Source organism: Micromys minutus, assembly GCF_963924665.1.
Source record: "Micromys minutus genome assembly, chromosome: 31".
Lineage (NCBI taxonomy): Eukaryota > Metazoa > Chordata > Mammalia > Rodentia > Muridae > Micromys > Micromys minutus.
The window spans coordinates 16,498,483-16,511,677 of record NC_137966.1 but is presented as its reverse complement, the minus strand read 5'-3'; the positions used below and the strand labels follow the sequence as shown (position 1 = coordinate 16,511,677).

Genomic DNA, 13,195 nt, shown 5'->3' with positions numbered 1-13,195 from the left:
GAAAGGGGAAAGTGTCACCCCATTAGTGAATAAAGATCTGTGAGCAGTTGAAGATTTCTCAGCAACCTTTGGGGAGGGTGGAGTGCTGGAGGCTGGGATTTTTCTCCTCAAAATCTTCCCTGGAAAACGGTGAGGGCAAGCCAGGTCCTGGCAGGCTGGGCTCCAGGCATAGAGAATGTGTGAGTCAGAGCCTCACCCCCGCCCCCGCAGTGGCCGACTAACTCCCTCCCTCCAGTTCTGGGGAGTCAAGCTAGGATCCTGCAGACCATTTAAAGTTAAAGATTCTTTTATTAATAAGTCTCCCTCCCCTCCAAACTTTACCCCCCAAAATAAATATCACCCCCCTTAGGGGATGGGTTGTGTGTGTGTGTGTGTGTACTGGGGCCAGCCCACTCAGAGGGCCAGCCCCCTTAGTGTTAAGAATAGGTCCCTCAATCTGACCCACTCTCAGGGCTAAAACTCAGGGCAGTGGCATTTCAGTCCATGTGAGTGGGTGGAACCCAGTGTTGTGTCTGCCCCTCAAGTCAGCCAGGCCTCCAAGACTTGAGGGGAGCGAGATTTCCCCTGTGCAAATGCTGCAGATCCTTTGTTTGATTCGCTCTGTGACCCAGCTTGAGGCTCTGTCTGCCCAGGAACCAGAGACGGGGCAATGAGACACCTTGGAAGGCTCCCCTGAACCCTAAGCCCAGTCCTTGGAGGTGAATCACCACCTCACCCCACCCCCTTGTGGTTGGAAGAGTCTGGCTCGGCTTGTGTCTGGAAGGCCGGCCTGGCTCCAGAATGAATGGGCGATGAGTGGGCAGCAGTGCGGGTGCTCCTCACTGGATCAGTGCCACACCTGGGCAGCCCTCTCCGCCAGTCTCCTCTATGGGGGCTGAAAGAGAAGACGTGAGGTTGTCGTGATTAGGGGACAATTAGGGAAGCGATGAAGGAGGTAGGAGGAGCGAAGGCGGAGAGCTCACTTACTAGTAAACTTTTCTCTCCGGCGGCATCGTCTCCAGACCAGGAAACCAGAAACCAGCGCCAAAACCAAGGCCAGACTAAGAGTGCCTCCCAGAATGGGCCAGAGCAGCCTGAAGGGGGCAGGAGGTGCTGCAGCGCCTAGTGATTGGAGTTCAAATCAGATCTTACCCTTGGGACGCAGTCCAGTCTGCCCTCAAGGGGGGTCACAAGCTTACCCTCCCCCCCACACCCAGATAGAAGCCCCTTCCTCAGTTTTCCCTGATTTCCTATATCCAAAGTCTAGACCATCTACCCAGGTCTAAGATCCTCTTGCCACCGGCCCCGCCCCCACTCACATCCCATGCAGAAGTCGCTGTGCGGTCGCGCTGGACAAGAAGCGCAGTCCATGCACTTGTCGAGGTCCACACTCCAAGAGCTGCCGCTAGAGCATGGGGCGGTGCCTGGGGAGGGGGCTGCAGGTCAGAAGCTGGCGGCTGGGTGCGGCTATTCTGGGGGCTGAGGTCAGGGTCAGTCGGCTCGAATAACGTGAGTCACCATCGCCCCCCCACACCCCCGCATTCCTCACAGGTGACCGCACCGCCTGACCCAGACACGGCAGTGCGGGAGGGGGTCGGGTAACGCGGGATTTGGGAGGGGGGACAATCCACCCCCCCTCGCCACAGTGTGACTCACTCCTGGGCACCGGGCCCGACCCCAGTCCCTCCCCCCCGCATAACTGGGCATTGAAGTCACCGGATGGAAGGGGCACCCCCACATGGTATAGAGGGCAAAGTCCCCATTGCCCCTTCGCGATTCTTAGATACCAGGACTGGACATACCCCGTTACAGACCAGTGTGAGGGTGTGCCCCCTTCCCAAAACAAACCTCCTGCCCTCAGCTTTACTTTCTCCACTCTGGCTCTCACTTTTGGGACGGAAGACCCCCCCCCCCACACACCTCAACTGGACAGGTAGGAAAACTGAAGCTCGGACTGCGGGTAAAACTTGGAGTGAGATCTTCCCCACTTGGAACACACTGACTAAAGAGCACGGATCCCAGATCCTCGTGTCTTCCCGGTTCCCCAGTTTCACCCTGTTCTCCTGACGCCCAAATTCCGTTTCTGACCACCCCCAAGTCCGGGGTTTACCGTCCTCCGAACCATGCATACCTGGTGCTTGCTCCCCGGCCGTGGCGCGTAGCAACACCAATCCGAATCCCAACACGAGGATCTGCGGCAGAGGCCGCGGCCAACCCGGAGCCATGATTGCCGGTCCAGAGGCTAGAGCGGTCTGCTCTCATCAGCCGCGAGCCAGGACTCAGGGCTGTGGCCCCGCCCCCGCCCCCGCCTTCCGGGGCGGAGCCCTTCCTCGGCCCGCCCCTGCAGCCGCGAGGAGTCGGCGAAGTTAAACCATTCGTTCAACACAGTCCCTCCAGCGTCTTCCCTGCTCCGCCCTCTGCGAACTTGAGGCCCGACGATGTGGAGCGGAGGAAATCAGTTATAAGACATAACGGCATAGTTGGGGTTTTCCTCTTTTTAAGTCTAAATAAACTAAATTTGTCTATTATTTTTGCAATCCACACATCCTTTTTATGTTTGCTTGCTTTGATTTTATTGAGACAAGATCTCACTCTCTATCCCAGGTAGCCTCCAATTCGATACACTCAGCCTCCAAAGTGCTAGGATTGCGCCACCACACCCAGAATTTCTTTGGTTTTTTTTTTTTTTTTTTTTTTTTAATTTGAGACAGACTCTTGCTGTATATAGCTTAGGCTGGTCTCGATCTTGGTATAAACAGTATCACAAGCATATATATATATATATATATATATATATGCTTATATATATATATTACTTTCTTTTTTTTTTTTAAATCTTTTATCTGTGTGTGTGTGCCACATATATATATGAGTCTCTGGAGTCCAGAAGAGGGCAACAGATCTCCCGGAAATGGAATTTCAGGTGGTTATAAACTGGACGCAAAACAAAACAAACAAACAAAAACCAGAAAGAGCAGAAAGGCTCATAACTCATGAGCCATCTTTCTACTGCTATTTTTGGTTGGTTAGTTGGTGTGTGTGTGTGTGTGTGTGTGTGTGTGTGTGAGAGAGAGAGAGAGAGAGAGAGAGACAAGGTTTCTCTGTGTCCTGGCTATCCTGGAACTCATGTAGACCAGGCTGGCCTCAAACTCACGAAGATCTGCCTGCCTCTGCCTTTGCAGCCCTGGAATTAAAGGCATGTGCTACCATGCCCGGCCAAATATGTTGCTTTCTTAAAAACAATAAAAACAGCCTAAGGGCACGAGCTGATTCGGTGGATAAGAGTGTCTGCTGCCAAGTCTGGCAATCTGAGTTCGATCCCTGAGGCCCACAGAATGGAAGAACACCAACTCTGACCATAGGTATACAGTGCGACAGGTTTCCCATCCTCCCCCCGCACCCACACCCTGGAAAAACTGCAAAAGTAATGAATCTTTAGGTAACATACAGCATTCGCAACGTGAGGAACTGGGACTGGGGAAAGTTGAGTAAATTCTCAAGTCACAGCCCAGGTTGCTTCAGCAGGTGCCGCCCTCCCAGTGGCAGGCGACCACAGGGAACCCGGAGAAACTCGCTCAGGTGGCTATCGCCGCAGGGGGTCTCTGCTCCTCCCAGAGAGAGGTGGTCCAGTGACGTCACTGCGACTTTAAGACCCCTTGCCTCCGCCCTCATCCCGACTTTCGACCTGGGAATCTTAGCCGTCTCTTTCGCAGGTGAGCCGGGAGTAAGTGTGTAAACTGCGGGCGTGAAAATATGCCGGCAGGGGATGTGGCAGAGTGCACGCGGACGTGAGTAGACTGCTGGGCTTTGGTCCTGGTGGCGGCCACCTGGGGAGCAGGTCCCTAGGCAGGAGAGGATTGCGCCAAGCCCCGCGAGGCGATCGGGTCCCCGCGGCCCCAGAAAAGTTAAACGCCCCTCCCCCTCCCCTGGGACAAAGGCACCGAAACCTGGGACGCCCCTCCTCCACCTGCTTGGCCACTTTGGGGCGGGACTCCCTTCCCCCTCACCTGCGGGCGCCGCCATTAAGCCCCTTCTGGTCTCGCACTCCTAGGCTTTCATATCAGCAGGAGCCGAGTCGGACAGGACGCCCTCTGACAAAGCTGAGTGAGCATTCGGTAAGTAGAGGGAGAAGGAGGTGAGAGAGAATGGTTCCCAGCGTGAGTCTGCAAGTGAGAGGGGCCTATGCCATTCTTAGGTGCAAGGTGGACATTAGAGAGGATTGGAGAGTCACAGCAGGGCGCCAAGCAGAACTGATTCCCTTCGTAGCAACTGCCGGACGTGCGAAATGAAGGACGAAGGCGCAGTCTGTCACGGAAGGCACTGGGGTCTTGAACTTTAACCCCTTAAAGCTGTGTCGAGTTGGGGAAAGTAGTACAGCCTTTGGTCTAGAATTCAAAAGAATGTTCCCAGCCTTGAAGCATACACCTTGACCCTCAGAGATGGTGGTGGCCTAGAAAAATCTGCTTTGGGGTAAAAGGGCTTCTTTTTCTTATCTCTCTGGCCCTACAGGGTGGGCTGGGCCGGGCCTGGCCTGGAAGGCTCCTAGCACCTACCAGGGATTGGGAGGAGATGATCCTGGAATGTAGGAAGGGTGGGATTTCAAGGAATTAGATCCACCTGAAACAGAGCTGGGGTTCCACTTGACCCTTGCTTGGGTGGTGGGAGTAAGCTTGAAGTCTCGGCTGAGTTCTGAAGTGATAGGTTGGGCCTGAAACTTGTGTGGAGAGCCCGACTATTCCGAAATTACACTCCTGACATCTTCACTGTCTTTGTTTTGATCAAATGTACCTGAGGAAGTGGCTCAGCACCTAGGAAGCTTGCGCAAAGCCCTGCCTTTAGTCCCCACCACAGCATTAGCTGGGTGAGGTGTTTACAACTCTAGCCTAGCTTTCAGAGAGGCCGGACACAAGGATCAGTCAAGGCCAGCCTGGGATACAGAAGACCTTGACTCAGCTAAAAAAAAAAAAAAAAACCAGAACCCGGCTGACCTGTGGACATAGCTGTCCTCAGGTATGTCCTATTTTCTGTCCCCTGTATGAAAAGCAACAGGACATAGTAGCCAACTGTCAAGGTGCTTGGTGGCAAGAAGGGGGTGCCCAGACCCCCTGCTCTTTTACATTGTTATCCTTTTATCTCCCTCTGACTACACAGCCCCCTCAATCTCATCATGGCCTCTACTGGTCTGCAAATCTTGGGGATCGTCCTGACCCTGCTTGGCTGGGTCAACGCCCTGGTGTCCTGTGCCCTGCCCATGTGGAAGGTGACCGCCTTCATCGGCAACAGCATCGTGGTGGCCCAGATGGTGTGGGAGGGTCTGTGGATGTCCTGTGTGGTCCAGAGCACCGGCCAGATGCAGTGCAAGGTGTACGACTCACTGCTGGCGCTGCCCCAGGACCTGCAGGCTGCCAGAGCCCTCTGTGTCGTGGCCCTCCTCGTTGTCCTGTTTGGCCTGCTCGTGTACCTTGCTGGAGCCAAGTGCACTACCTGTGTGGAAGACAAGAATTCCAAGTCTCGCCTGGTGCTCGTCTCCGGCATCATCTTTGTCATCTCCGGGGTCCTGACCCTCATTCCTGTCTGCTGGACTGCCCACTCCATCATCCAGGACTTCTACAACCCATTGGTAGCTGATGCTCAAAAGCGGGAGCTGGGGGCCTCCCTCTACCTGGGCTGGGCGGCCTCGGGCCTTTTGCTGCTAGGAGGAGGGCTACTGTGCTGCGCCTGTTCTTCTGGAGGGCCCCGGGGACCTGGCCATTACATGGCCCGCTATTCTACATCTGTCCCACATTCTCGGGGACCCTCCGAATACCCCACCAAGAATTATGTCTGATGTTCTCCGGGGAGTGAGGCTCTACCTGAGCTGAGCCATCAAGAAGTGATACTGAGTAATTTGGGGGTTGTCTTGTTTCTTGGTTTTCTTTTGCAATACTGGGTATTGAGCCTGTGGCCCCACACATTTGGTAGGCAAGCACTCCGCCAGTGAGCTGTGTGGTGCTCTGCTCCTAGGGTTGGTTCCTCCTGTTTTTGAGACAGGCTCTCCTTAATGGAGCTCTGACTGACCCCTAGTCCTAGCTTTCCTGTCTCAACCAGAGTCCACACACCAGCCACCTAGCTCTCTGCCACTGGCTTTCCTCGATTTTAGATACTCAGCTGGAAGGATTTGACACTTGAGCTACTGTGTCTTTTTTCATTCTGGGCATCTTCTGTGCAAAGTGTTTTCTCAGGCTGCCTGTGAATCTGGCCTTTGTTTTTCTCAGAATGGCCTGCCCCAAGAGGTCCCGCTATAGTTGGTGGGGAACTCACAGGACAGACATACCCCCTCCTGCTGCTCAGACTTTTCTTCCTTGTCTGGGAAGGGTGGGTGATAAGTTACCAAAGAATTTTCTACCCTGAGTTTCCCGACCTTTGACCCCTGAAGCCCATCACCAAGTTTGCTATGTGATCTCCCCACATAAGGTCCCAGCAGTGCTGTAGACCCTCCTCCCCTCCCCCCATGCCTCCAATCTCGCACCTTGCCCTGCCCATACAATGTTTTACTAAATAAAACATGATTTTTTAAATAATGTGCTTCTGTCTTTTTTTTTTTTTTTTTTTTTTTTTTTGGTGTTCAGTAGAAGCCTAGCTAGAGTTAACTGGCAGTTTATGATCTAAACAAACTGCTCATTGGTTGGAGACCACCGCCCCCAATACGCACACCCTCCTTTCGCAGACCAGAGGAAGCTCAGTTACAATGTACTTTTATTCCCAGGTTGGGTAGGGGGCTGAGCAACTTGTATTCAGGTGGGTGGTACTTGGGCTAGACTCGATCCTCTGAAGACCGGCTGGATCGCAGTCCACATCTTATGTTGAAGGAAAGGAGCCTGTGAGGCCCAGGTTTCGTACTAAGTCAGTCCAAGGGAGCAAATCACAGCAATATCCTGGGAGGCAGCGATGGGCAGGGTACCCAGTATCTGGAGCTTTCTCAAGGTTGCAACCACTGCAGCTCAAGCCAGACCAGCTGAGATTCCTCTAGAGCCAAGTCCTGGCCAAATAAAAAGGCGAGCTTCTCAGGAGCACGAATTTGATGAGATGTAAGGATGTGTAGCCCAGTGCCGGGCATAAGGCCGCAGGCAGGAGCTTCTGGAAGAAGCCTCAGACTCATACATAGTCCCTCTTATCCAGTCCAGAAGCGCCTGAACGGGAAGGGATGGAGTAGCCCAGCCTGGGGCCGCGGGGACGCTCGAAGTGGGACGGGGGACAGGTACAGCAGAGGAGCCCTCCTCCTAGCATAAGCAGTGCGGCGGCGGCCCAGCCCAGGTAGAGGGAAGCCCCCAGTTCTCTCTTGAGGGCTTCAGCAACCAGTGGGTTATAAAAATCCTGGATGATGGCATGGGCTGTCCAGCAGACCGGGATGAGCACCAGGATGCCGGAGAGGAGGAGGACGACCCCTGCGGTGAGTACGATCCGGGCCTTGGCACCTTCGTCCTCCACACATGTGGTGCACTGGGCGCCCGTGATAGCCACCAGCAGGCCCAGCAAAGCCAGCAGGAGGGCCACGACACAGAGGGCTCTGGCAGCCTGCAGGTCCTGGGGCAGCGCCAGCAGTGAGTCGTACACCTTGCACTGCATCTGACCGGTGCTCTGGACCACACAGGACATCCACAGCCCTTCCCAGACCACTTGAGCCACCACGATGCTGTTGCCGATGAAGGCGGTCACCTTCCACAGTGGCAGGGCACAGGACACCAGGGTTCCTAGCCAGCCTAGCACAGCCAGGGTCATGCCGAGGAGTTCAAGGCCAGTGGAAGCCATCTGCTCCTCGGGTCTTCACAGCTCTCAGCCTGAGTCACTCAACAGGGTTGGGAGCACCGTGTTGGAGTTCGGGTGGGTCTCCCTGCTCAGGAGAGGGATCTGTTGGTCTCAGGCCAGGATAGACCTCACATCTGAGGGCCTCTCACACATCTGATACTCACTGGATACGAAGAAGTCCTTAGGTCCTGCTCGGCTGTACTGCTTGTGTCTTCCTGGAAGCCTTCGCCCATCACAGCCCCTCCAGATCTGCCATGGACTAGGTAGGAACAGCGGCGTTCCTCTCTACTGGCTGCCCGTGTACTTTCTTGGTTGAATTCTTCTCTCAGCTGGTATACAGCTTGTCTCAAAACAGGGAACTGTGAGGTGCCACTTGGGGCGTCTGAGGGCGCTGGCTGCAGGCGGGGTTTTAAGGCCTAGGCAGGGGAGGAGTCCAGCAAGAGACCTGAAGGCTCCTATTGGGTAGCAGAACCAGAGCAATGGTGAAAGGGGGATGGATGGGGGGCCCTCGGGATTGGGGTTTGGTGCCAAGACCAAGTGGAAACTCAAAACAAAGAAATTCAGGGGAAGATGGGACAAACGGAAAAGGAGAGAGGAGTTCATTAATTGGCTTGAGACGGGCAGATGAGGTCTCAGCCTGAGCCTGCTCCCTCTGTGTTGGTGGGTAAATTTTGCTCCCCTTATCCATCCATCATCATATCCCCTCCCCCACCCTTTTCAGGACTCTGGAATCTGATCTGTCTCCAGTCTCAGCTCAATAACCCTGGCAGTTCCTAGGGGAGAGGCCCCGCCTACAGTTTCCCAGACAACAGGTGCCTGGCGCCCAGCTCAGGTGGCATTACCAAGACAACGGCCTAGAAAACTAACCCCCTCCCCTCGCACATACACATGCACATGCTTCTACCTCAGCTCAGGTGTTCCCGCTCCACCCCCACCGCCGAAACTCGGGGGCTGATCTGAGCTGCTGAAGGTCTCTAGTGGCCTGGTGATAAAGAGCCTTTTGTGGAGATGGAGAGAGGAAGAAAGAGGCCTGGAGTAAGAAGGGACAAGGGGGACCCTGAGCAAAAGTGCTCTTTCTGACAGTCACATGAAATGCCAACCAGGCCCAGATACTACAGAGATGGGCCAGGAAGCAAGGCCCAAAGGGTTAAAATGTCCCTGAGCCCTGACACTCGGTCCACAGAAAAGACCCTTTAGAGTCTCCAACTCACAAAGTACTGCCTGCAGTTCAAATTCTGATCCTACCAAGGGTGGTCAGGGAGGGCCAGGTGGCTTAACCTATTTGGATCGGAGATTTGGTTGAGAAAATTTAAAGAGCTTGCATGGGATGCTTGGGACAGAGAACTTGGCAAATGAGCTTTCAACCAATATGTGGCATATTTTAGTAAGTCGTGAACAGTTTCTTCCAGAGGCTTGGTTTGTTTGTTTTGTTTTGTGTTTCTGCTTTGGTTTGGTTTAGGTTTTGATCAGGGTCTCTTTATTGACCTGGCCAACCCAGGAACTCATTATGTAGACCTGGCTGGCCTTGAACTCAGAAACCCACCTTCCTCTGCCTCCTGAATGCTAAGATTAAAGATGTGTGCCACCATGCCCAGTTGGAGGACTATTATTTAAAAGACAAAAACTGCCATGTAGGCAAACGACACATATTTACCTTTAATCCGACCCCTCAGGAGGCAGAGATGGGGGGTCTCTGTGAGTTCAAGGCTAGACTGATCTACAGAGTGGGCTCCAGGGTTCTAAGGCAGACAGAGCAATTGCAGTGTCAAATACATAGATAAAGAAAGAAGAAAGAGAAAAAAAACTATCAGGGCGCACATCTTTAACCTCAGCACTCAGGCGGCAGAGGCAGCCAGGCAGACTGCTGAGTTCAAGGACAACCAGGACTACACAGAAAAACCCTGTCCCCCCCCCAAAAAATAATAATAATTAATACACACCCACAGGCAAGTGCACCTGAACGAAAGCAAGCATGTGTGCTGTGTACATGTTGGTGTGTGTGTGTGTGTGTGTGTGTGTGTGTGTGTGTGTGTGTTCAAAGGGTAGGGCTGCACCGTGAAACTCTTGTCTTTAAAAAAGGAAGAGGGTTCAGCTGGAGAAATGGCTCAGCAGTTGAGTGATTGCTTCTCGTGGGGATGGTTCCTGTCACACACATTAAGTAGGTTCCTGTCACACACATTAAGTAGCTCTCACAACTGCCTATAGCCCCCGTCCTTGAGCACCTGACACCTTCTAGCCTCTGGGCACCTGCACACACAGACAGTTACACATAATATGAAAATTTAAAAAGTATTTTGGAGACAGGGTTTCTCTGTATAACCAAGGCTTCCTCTATAGACCAGGCTAGCCTTGGACTCAGAGATCCACCTGCCTCTGCCTCCTAAGTACTGGGAGTAAAGGCATCGGTCACCACAGACCTACTTTTTTTTTTTCAAAGCCTCTTTTAAAAAAATTATTTTATATATAAGTACCGTGTGAGCCACCATATGGTTGCTGAGATTTAAACTCAGGACCTCTGGAAGAGCAGCAGTCAGTGCTCTTACTTGCTGAACCATCTCTCCAGCCCACAGACCTACTTGAAATGAAATAAATCTTATAAAACAAACAAACAAGCAAACAAAGGAACAAAGAAAAATTAAATAAATCTTGAAAAGAAAGAAAGAAAGGGACATGGCCTCTGAATTTAATTTCAGCATTCAGATGACAGAGTCAGGCAGATCTCTGTGAGTCTGAGGCCAGCCTGGGCTACAGAGTGAGTTCCAGGACATCCAGAGCTACACAGAGACAGCTACACTGTCTCAGGGGATAAAAAGAAAGAAAGAGAGAAAAAGAAAGGAAAAGATCCTTCTTTTAAGAAAGGAAAAAGGTTTTAAAATTAAGTCTAAAAAAAAAAGAAAGAAAGGAAAAAGGAATAGGTTTTAGTAAAGTGTGTGATATACATTATGAAAATATTATCTTGTCATCTGTAAATACTATAGACTAATAAGAAGGGAAGTGCTCATAAATCAGGGGTAGAGAGTTTGTTCTTCGTATACCAGATAGACCAGGCCCCCAGGCCCTGGGCAGCATTCCCAGCGCTGAAAGAGTCAAAAAGGAGCAGAGAGTGATTTGAAATCCTTTTATTTTTCTTCAGAGAAAGGGCTTCTTGATGTAGGGTAGGACAGCCCCTCATTTCAGGGAGACACCGATGGAGCAGGGCTGGGAGGCACACCAAACACACACACACACACACACTTAAGTGTTGCCCTACTATTTTTCTTCCTTAATTTACTATGTATATATGAGCCACGGTGTGTGTGTGTGTGTGTGTGTGTGTGTGTGTGTGTGTGAGTGAGTGAGAGAGAGAGAGAGAGAACTTGCAGGAGTCCGTTCTCTTTCCATCATCCAGGAGCACAGAGATAGGAGATAGAACTCAGGCAGCGGTTTGGCAGCAAGCACTCTTACTAGCTGGGTCGTCTACATATTATGACGTTGACATTAAGAGGTTGGGTGTTGGAATGCAGGATGTGATGTTCTCATGGGTATGGGTTTTAGCACTTTTTGGAAGAGAAGTTTGTTAGCGTCTGATTACAAAAGGATTTGTGACTCCAAAAGCTTGAGAAGCTCTCCCAGGCAAATAAAAAGGCCAAGGCCAAAGAGTGGACCTCCCATCATCTTCTTCCTACTGAGGGGACCTTCTCAGACCCCAGAGTAGAAGTCTCTGGTGTGCACACTTTTAATCCCAGCACAGAGGCAGAGGGAGGTGGCTCTCTTACTTTGAGGTCTGGTCTACAAAGGGATTTCTAGGACAACCAGGGCCACAGAGAAACCATATTTCAAAAAAAAAAAAAAAAAAAAAAAAAGACAAAAGGCCCCTTTCTTTTGTGAATACATTATTTATGCCCCTATCCTTAATTTTGGCATGCATGTACAAATGAGGTTGCCTGCAGAGGCCAGAAGCATCTCGTCCCCCTGGAGCTGGGGCTGTAGGTGGTTATGAGCCAATCCCAATCGACATCTGTGCTGGGAACACTCCGGAGTCTCCGGAGGAACAGTGTGCACTCGGAATTGCTGAGCCATCTTCCTTCCCAGCGTTCCAGCTGATAAGGTCTCACAACATTTTACTTATCTGTGTGTGGGGTGTGTTCATGGTTCCCAGGCATCGCTGTGTGTGAGGTCAGAGGACAACTTGCAGCAAGTAGTTGGTGGCGCTCTTCTTCTTCCTCAACAAACTGTTTGTCAGGCTTGTAGGCGAGTAGAGCTTTACACACTGAGCCATTTTGATGGCCAGTGGGGATCTTTTTCCGTAGTGTCTGAGTCAGTTCTGGGAGGATCTCATCAGGTCAGGGGCCAGTTTCCAGCCCTCTGGTGATGGGTCAGATCTGTCCAACTCATCTGCCTCCTGGGGCAGGGGTTTCACAGGATGTTATGAGAGAGTGCTGTAGAGTGCCAGTCCCTCCTAGAGGCTTCTTCTAAAGCCTTCCAGGGGCCTCCTGGAATCTGGTCACACAGGTTTGGTTAGGTGTCTGAGACAGAGGTTAGCCTGGGTCTAGGGGCCAAGGACTCCACCCTCTCCAACCCCAAGCCTGGAGCGACTTCACTAGGCACAGAGAAAATCTTCTGGCTTTGGGTATTGAAGGCTAGCGGCTAGCTTGCCCTAGTTGGCCCTCAATATTTTGAGTTTGAGGACTGATCCAAGATTGGGAGTTGGTTAGTCTACAGAAGGCTTTGTCAGGTCGTTCATTCTGCAGAGAGCTCAAACCCCCTGGCAGACTGAGTAATTAAAAGGAAGCATTCTCAGGAAGCCCCTAATGTCTTTGTAGCCCCACTGTGTGCTCCTCCTGTCCTTTAAGGAGAAGCACAGTGGGAAACACCCCACATGCCAGGGACTTGCCAACCACAGGAGAGTTTGTATTGCAGACAAGACAGGCCACCAGAGAGCAGTTTTAGTTATACTGGCCTTCAAGTGGCTCAGGTAGCATGTCTCCCACTGGCCTCTTTTTTTTTGGGGGGGGGGGATGAATAGGGTTCAAGACAGGGTTTCTCCATGTGGCCTGGCTGACCTGGGACTCCCTCTGGAGACCAGGCTGGCCTTGAACTACCAGAGATCCACCTGCCTCTGCCTCCCAAGTGCTGGGATTAAACGCTTCACTGTTTCTAACATTTCAGGTCTGGGGAGAGCAAACTTGGGGAACAGCCCCTATATTCCAGAAACCTGAAGGACCGGGCAGTGCTTCTTAGAGGGCTCTAGGTCAGGCTGCAAAAGTCTGCTCTCTACCTTTGTTGGGCCTTTTGTTTTCCTTGTGACTACCTGGGTGGCCCTAGATTTCAATTAGGTTATCTCCCAGTCTCTCTGGCCCTGGGAAATCAAAGGTTAACCGAGTTTGGATTTACTGACTGGAATGCAGTTCCATTGAGGTGAAGCGGCAGGACCCCCTGAGCAGTTACCAAC

General features: G+C 52.0%; 3 protein-coding genes across 3 annotated transcripts; 1 reads left to right on the top strand and 2 right to left on the bottom strand.

Annotated features, from left to right (window-relative positions):
• Positions 1-42: 42 nt before the first annotated feature.
• TNFRSF12A (TNF receptor superfamily member 12A) lies at positions 43-2,222 on the bottom strand. Its single transcript, XM_080942077.1, has 4 exons — positions 2,111-2,222; positions 1,299-1,403; positions 967-1,101; positions 43-874 (listed from the first exon to the last, which is right to left on the bottom strand). Exons 1-4 carry the CDS (start codon positions 2,202-2,204, stop codon positions 819-821), a joined length of 390 nt encoding a protein of 129 aa, XP_080798203.1. The 5' UTR covers positions 2,205-2,222; the 3' UTR covers positions 43-818.
• Positions 2,223-5,146: 2,924 nt separating this feature from the next.
• CLDN6 (claudin 6) lies at positions 5,147-6,073 on the top strand (the record flags this gene model as incomplete). The annotated part of the gene is made up of 1 exon (XM_080942105.1): positions 5,147-6,073. One exon carries the CDS (start codon positions 5,147-5,149, stop codon positions 5,804-5,806), a length of 660 nt encoding a protein of 219 aa, XP_080798231.1. The 3' UTR covers positions 5,807-6,073.
• Positions 6,074-7,113: 1,040 nt separating this feature from the next.
• CLDN9 (claudin 9) lies at positions 7,114-7,767 on the bottom strand (the record flags this gene model as incomplete). The annotated part of the gene is made up of 1 exon (XM_080942045.1): positions 7,114-7,767. The coding sequence occupies one exon, from the start codon at positions 7,765-7,767 to the stop codon at positions 7,114-7,116; it is 654 nt and encodes a 217-aa protein (XP_080798171.1).
• Positions 7,768-13,195: the final 5,428 nt, after the last annotated feature.